This window comes from Cucumis melo, chromosome 8, assembly GCF_025177605.1.
Source record: "Cucumis melo cultivar AY chromosome 8, USDA_Cmelo_AY_1.0, whole genome shotgun sequence".
Classification (NCBI taxonomy): domain Eukaryota; kingdom Viridiplantae; phylum Streptophyta; class Magnoliopsida; order Cucurbitales; family Cucurbitaceae; genus Cucumis; species Cucumis melo.
The window spans coordinates 4116991-4124792 of NC_066864.1; the positions used below are offsets into that span (position 1 = coordinate 4116991).

Below are 7802 nucleotides of genomic sequence, written 5' to 3' on the forward strand. Positions count from 1 at the left end.
GTTTGGGATGAGCCCATCGACCATCTCCCACCTCCCACCCACCTATTTACCTACACCTTATACTACCACTGCACAATAACAAAAGCCTTAACTTGGATGCTAAGTTTTTGTTATACCCTTTCCTCCTTTTACCTTTGCCATTGGACCAAACTACTTTTTTTTTTTTTCCTCTTTCATCTCTTTGAATATTCTAATTCCTTTCAAGTTTCAATCATGCCCTAATTTTCCTCTCCATTTGTACTTATTATTGTGGTACATAACTACAGTCCATTGGCGGCCATTGCCCAACACTATATATTATTAAGCCTCCATTTCTGAATATTAATCTACCCCTCTCCTTTATCCAATCCCTATTTCTTTTCAATCTCAATCATGCATGTACTCATATGTGTGTATTTTATTATTATTATTTTTTTTAAAATTTTTCTAATACCCATTTGATTTTCCATGTGTTATTATATGTCTAACCAAGCATATTCCAAGTGTAGAATTTTCCACTCTCTTCTTCTTTTAGTCCTTAATCATTATTATTATTTTAAAAAATGGAGAAAAAAAAGTAAATTGATTGGGAATTTTGATCCAACTGGCTAATTAGCCGCCTCCACTCTTATATATTCCTACTGCTCCCCCATTAATGCTGTGCTCATATCTTCTTCCCCTCTCCCCAATTTTTATTAATTTGATAAAATGGGTCGCTTCAATCTCATTCTTACACTCTCTCTTCTTTCTCTCTTTCTCTTCTTCCCTTCCCCAACACTCGCCCAACTCCGACAAAATTTCTACGCCAACATTTGTCCCAATGTCGAAAACATTGTCCGCTCCGAAGTTACCAAAAAATTTCAACAAACTTTCGTCACTGTTCCCGCCACTCTTCGCCTCTTCTTCCATGATTGCTTTGTTCAGGTCAGCCAATTTTCTCTTTCCCATTTAAAATTTGAAGTTACAGAGTTCGCAAGTTTTTTGCTTTAATTTTGTGAGAAAATGGATTCTTAGGGATGTGATGCCTCTGTAATTATTGCTTCCACCGCATCCAACAAGGCCGAGAAAGACCATCCCGATAACCTCTCCCTTGCTGGAGATGGATTCGACACCGTCATTAAAGCTAAAGCTGCCCTCGACGCCATTCCTCAATGCCGAAACAGAGTCTCCTGTGCCGATATTCTCGCTTTAGCCACCCGTGATGTCATCGCATTGGTCAGTAATAATTAAAAATTCAAAATTATAATAAAATTCAAAAATCTCACCGCGCTCCGATTCGTAATTCCAGTCCGGCGGACCGTCGTACGCGGTGGAGCTAGGAAGATTAGACGGTCTGGTTTCTAGAGCCTCGGACGTGAACGGTAGACTCCCAGCACCAACCTTCAATCTCAATCAGCTCAATTCTCTATTTGCTGCGAATGGCCTCACGCAACAAGACATGATCGCTCTCTCAGGTGCTCCAATCAAATCCCGCCACCTCTTTATTCCCGTGATTGAAACACTCTGTTTATTATTTCTAACTCTCACATGCATTACTGTATGATATGGCAGCGGCTCACACCGTCGGATTCTCACACTGTGAGAAATTCTCGAACCGAATTTACAACTTTGCCCCTGGGAGACCAGTGGACCCTACACTAAACCGAACCTATGCAACCCAGCTACAAGCGATGTGCCCCAAGAACGTGGACCCGAGGGTGGCGATTAACATGGACCCAATCACCCCCAGAGCGTTTGACAACGTTTACTTTAGAAATTTACAGCAAGGGATGGGTCTGTTCACGTCAGACCAGGTTCTGTTCAGCGACGGGCGGTCCAGGCCCACGGTGAACACGTGGGCTAGAGACTCACAAGCTTTCAATAAAGCTTTTATTCAAGCTATGACTAAGTTGGGGCGGGTCGGGGTGAAGACCGGTAGGAATGGTAATATTCGGCGCGATTGTGGAGCGTTTAATTGATTTATATTTTTGGGACATTTGTAGTAATGTTACTTTACGTGTATAGAGAGGATTTGATTGGGGGCGGCGGCATTGAGTTGAAGTGAATGCGGTTTAATAAAACTGAAGCGCTGATTTAATTGTTAATTGCTTCTTAAGTTGGGTCATATAGGGTTTAGTTGGGAGTGTAATTAGGATTTAGTTTATTGCAAATAAATTCTTGAGTTTAGTTGATTTCTCTCTTACTGCTTTTTTACGTGGTTGAGGTTTCATAATCATTTTATCTTTCAAGTCTATTTCCTATCATTTTATGTGCATTCTTTTTTCCTTTGAATAAGACATTTTATTTTATTTTTAAAAATTGATGTTCTGTTTTGTTCGATCATTTTTAACTCTAAATCGTATTTTAAATAATTTTAAAAAGAAGGTGACTTTTTTTTTGAGAATGTATAAGTGTTGCAGTTTAATCTTAAACCATGTGTGAAGTACGATATTTTGTTGTTATAACCTCCCTTCAAATTGAAGAAATTATATATCTCGGTAACATTTAATTACAAATAAAATTATGACAATAAAATTAAAATTTCACATTTTTACGTATTTATTAAAATAAATTTCCACAAAAAGTCTCGTATTTATCCAGAAGCAACACAATCAAATCATGAATTTGACATATATGAATACTAAAATTAGAAATCTTGAAAACCAATATAAACAAACCTAAATTAGAATTAGTTGTCTTGTTCACATGATTAATAATTCACAATAGACACGATTCATTGTATAAACTTTTACATCATAATTAGCAAACACTATGTCTTCGTTTTATTCGTTTTACTTATTTGATCAATTCCAATAAAATACAATTTTCTTTAAGACTCAATTTTGATTCGATTATTAATTTATTTTAAACAAAAAAAATCCAAGAGTATATCTTTATGATGTGGAATATTAGTTACTAATTTGGAAGCACATAATATTGGACCCAAAGGCATGTGCAGATGGGATATATATAAAGAAAAAGAGGTCATAAATTATTGCAAGAATGCAGTCAACTTTCAAGCTTATGTTGCCAAACTTCATCCCCTGCCTTGCCTTATTAGCTGTCTTTCTCATTTAAACCAAATCCTTTTTCTTCTTCTTCTTCTTCTTCTTCTTCTTCTTCTTCTTCTTTCAGCCCTTTTCCTTTTCCTTTTTCTCTTCTCACAAACAGCTGTATCCAATGCATGTTTAAGAAAATTAGATGGAATTAGTGGTACATTTTTCCACTTTCATTTTGTTTTATTTGAAAAGAAAATTCACTTTGTATATTTTCAGCTTTTTAAGAAGCCAACATTACTTTTGCTTCCATATTTTGCTCCCCATCCTTTTTAAGAAGGCCAAACTAGACATTCCATCTAATTTTCAATTCTATTATTTCTCAAAATAGGTATTTCTTATAAATCTATAGGTGATTTTTTTCTTATTTTCCAAAATAGAAAGTGGTCCAATCAATATAAATGACGAATGTGAAAGTAGTGAAACCTTTTTTAAAAAATAGTATAAAGGAAGGGTTATATTCATACATGATGAGTTGGTGTTATCTGGAAAAGAAGAAAGAGAGCAGAGTGCACATAGATTCCTTGGGAAGGTGAACAGTTAAATAATGATTTGAAATTCAATAAAGTCCAATACATAGGTGAGCCCAACTTTAGTTGGATCTTTTTTTGGGCCTGCTTCTGTAGGCTGTGGCCCATATCTATTTCGTTTAGTTTGTTGAGTAGAATAGGCCTATATGAAATATTGGTTTTTCTATTAGGGCCTTGTTGTTATCCCTTTCATAATTTCATGTATCTATTTCTTTTACACATACAAAAAAAAAAAAAAAAAAAATTAATAATAATAATAATAATAATAATAAAAATAATAATAAAATAACTTTTTTTTTTAATATTAAAAAAATTACCTCTAGTCTACATTGTATCAAAGAGAAAAAAAAACTATCTATAAAAATAGGTTTAGGCTCTAGACAAAACCCAAGTTAAAAAAGGACTTGTAATCTTTTAGGATGTACGGGAAAAAGTTGTAGAATGAAGGCTTTAGCTTTTTATAATGGGTACAAAAAAGAAGTGGTCTAAAATTCTAATCTTGTTGCTCATCTTCGGAAAGGGCAAAAATGAATGGAGGTTTTGGTGGCATGTCAGTAGGTCCAATGGAAGATCCACCAAAACTTTTGTGCAAACAAGCCTACTTTAAATTTCTATGTCATCATTTGGGTAATGTTTAGAATTACTTTAATATTTTGCTTCATGTTATTAAATTGGTTTTAAATGATTAAAAGTATTGGAAATGTCTTACAATTGTACCCATAACCATTTTGTGTACTCATGGTAAACTCGGGCCTTGCCTCGAGAAGGTAGCAATAAGGAGAGCAGAGGGATTGCAGAGGAACAGGGAGTAGTTGGATAATTTGGTCATTTTATTGGCACACAACATGATGGTTTCGTATTGTGAATTTGGAACCATTTATCACTCAACACTTCCTTTTCCTCTTAGTTTTGGCTCACTCACGGGCCTTCATAATTCTAACATCAGTAACTCACATCATCACCAAATCAGTTTTATCCTCTTCTTTCCTCTACTTTTATTTCTTCCAACCAATTCAAAACAAAACTAATAACTAATGATTTACCTCTTTATTCTCTCTCCCTCTCTCTTTTTTTTTTTTTTTTAATAAAAGTTAAAATATACCTTTTGGACGATAAAAATATTCTAATTTTTAAACTTTTATTCCTAACGATGTAATAGTTTAACTCCCAAATTTTAGTACTTCAAAATTTGTAACTTAAATTGATCTTTGATTCTTAAGTTTAGAGAAAACTCTCAAACAACGAAAAAAATTTAATAATCAAAACGATGATATTTCAAAACTTTCTATTAGAATTGTAACGTGGGACTAATTATAGTTTTATACAAAAAAATAATAATAATAATAAAAGACAAAGTAACCAATTAATAATTAAAACTTGGATGAAATATACTAGAGTCAATCTCAAACAGAAAATTTCCATTCTTACAAATATAAGTACAAATAAGATTTAGAGACGTGTGCAAAATTAAATACTAATTAATTTAAATTAACAATTAAACTAAATAAAAGATAATAATTATCTAATAATTCTCCAAGTGTATATGTAAATCATTGTCGAGGAATTGGAAAATGATTGGCCAAATTATGGTGTGGATATGCACCCTTCTCAAGGTGATACCATATGCATTTTTGATCTTTCTCTATACCTCACTCAATTGTTTCTTTCTTTTTTTCTTTTCCCCTCTCTCTGTATAAAGCTGGTGGGTAGATCCATGTCCATATTTTGAAGATCTTATCCATGGACCATTTTTAGATATCCAGTGGAAATTATTTGAACTTTACATATTTTAATTACTCTAAATTTTATTTTCTAACATTATCACACACAATATATAAATAAAGTATCCATTAATATAATTAACATTCTAAAGATCGATGGGTTGATTAATTTAATTAGAACGAAACAAATGATTAGAGATTTTGTGAACCATATTTCCTTATATATTATAAATTGAGGGTGAAAAATATATTATAGAGTACTAAATATGTATATGCATGTGACATTGTGTGGGCCTTTTTAATTTGTTCCCATATTGAAGGAGTAGCATCCCTTTCTTGGACCCCCAACCCCCACATCAAATAGACCACACTACTTTTCCTTTGCCTAGCTCTCATTATTATTCAAGATTATGTGATAGTGTTCTCCCCTTAAAAATTGGTTTTTATTACCCATGCACAAATGTTATTGAAAGATTCAAAGCTTTAGATTTTATATTTGACACCAAACAAACTCAACACTCTTTTGCATCTCTTATAACCTAACCATACTAAGAATTAATTTACTTGTCAAGATCAAGATTGTCCCCAAGAAACAAAACCTAGCTAGGTCTCTTGAAATGTTTTAGTATATATCCTCAGCCACGTACTTGTTAGTTAGAATTATTTGAAACCAACGATGTTGGACATGGTTAAGTACTACATATCAATTCTTTTAATTAAGCATTAATTTTGTATTTCCTCTCTCATCAAACTATTGTTTGAATAATTCATTAATGGATTCCTCCTATGATAACTCGGGTGTTACAGGCTGCATTATGGATAATTTCTCAATTTCGAGGCTCCCTCATTGGTGGGAGAAAAGTGTAAAATAATCTATGTATTTTAATTTTCTGCAGTCGAATTGATCAAAAGAGAAAGTTAGAGAGCAAAACAAAAGATAATATATATACACATATTGTATTTATATAGAGAATGATGAACATTAGATTAGATTTTAGTAATTGAGAAAGGAAAATGAATTAATTTTCGGGAATTTTGAGGAGGATTATTCCCCCAAAATGACTACAAGACATATGGGGTTGAAGCAAACAAAAAGAAAATATATAAAAGTGAGAAATTCTGAAAAAGGGAATTCTGAAACATGCATTTAATTTGTTCTCACGTTTATCAAAACGACAACGCCAGAAACAAACACGTAAGCATGAGATTAAGCATCTACGCCATGTGCTTTATTATATAAAACTATTAACTAATTTTAGTTCCCTAATCTTATTATTATTATTATTAGTTTAATCTACAAACGTAACACTTATTATTAATATTATTATTAGTATTATTAGTCCAAAACATATGAAAAGCCAAAACACATGCCGACGATTATTTGTTTGTTATTGACTAATTAAAAAAAGAAAAATTTGTTATTTATCCGTTAGTAGTGATTATCAGTTGGTAAAGAAGTTGTTTGTACATTCCGTTTGAGATTCGAATTCTCTTATGTTTTTTTTTTTTTTTTTTTTTTTTTTTTTTTTTTTTAATTTAAGAAAATGATAAACGATCTTTGCTAAGAAATTATATCATATACCCGTAAGTAAAATGATTATAAAACATAAAACAACGTGAACATTAAAAAATATATATACAACATCTTTTTAGATAGGTAAATTTATATATTGTATATATATATTTACAAAATATATATCATCTAAAATTTTAAACCAATAATTATGTTAATTTAAAATTATTAATTTTCGTATCAATTTATGCCATCGCCTATGTTTATGTTTTGTGTATAGATAAATATAGTGTATATTTTATAATTTTATTAGTTTTCTTAAGCAAAAATCAACTTAGTTGTTTGAGAATATTTTAAAAAAATTATTCATACCTCAATTCTCATAGCTAGCTGGTTGTTCATTTTGCTAATATCATATTTGAAAAAAGTCTACAAGTGTGAGCATCGGTATTTTTTCAAAGATAATTGATTCATTTATAATAATTTAGGAATTCTATTAAATAAACAAGTATTCCTAAAAAAAAAAACAGAATATTATAAATTTTATAGATGAAATTAAAATTGACGTATATATGAAAACGTTGCCATCATTAACTCGAAGTTATAAATGATATAACCTAATCTCCCAGTTTAGAATTATAAACTACAAAACGAGTTTAGTAATTGATATGACCTTCCATCTTAATTTATAGACAAAAGGTTTTGATTCCCTAATTCCAATTGTTACTCAACTTCATGCATGTAAAAGCAGAGAGCATGGACAAATTTCAAACAATAAGCTAAAGAATAAGGGTGCTAATTTAGATTCTGAATGAATTGAATCAAGATATATATATATGTGTGTGTGTAGTGTTTTAGATTTTAGATATTTTAATTGATCAAAATTTGATAGGTACAGAAGATGGCATGTGATAAATAATAATTGTTACACAGTGCAAGATGCCGGAAAAAGAAATCAGAAAGAGAGAAGAAAAAAAGAAAAAAAGAGTACATAATTTATGTGTACTACTAGAAAATGTCAGAG

The 7802-nt window shown here is 31.4% G+C and overlaps 1 protein-coding gene across 1 annotated transcript; it reads left to right on the forward strand.

Annotated features, from left to right (window-relative positions):
• The first annotated feature begins 328 nt into the window (after positions 1-328).
• Positions 329-2154, forward strand: LOC103484837 (peroxidase 73-like). Its single transcript, XM_008442139.3, has 4 exons — positions 329-903; positions 994-1194; positions 1268-1433; positions 1531-2154. The coding sequence occupies exons 1-4, from the start codon at positions 688-690 to the stop codon at positions 1935-1937; spliced, it is 990 nt and encodes a 329-aa protein (XP_008440361.1). The 5' UTR covers positions 329-687; the 3' UTR covers positions 1938-2154.
• The last annotated feature ends 5648 nt before the right edge of the window (positions 2155-7802 follow it).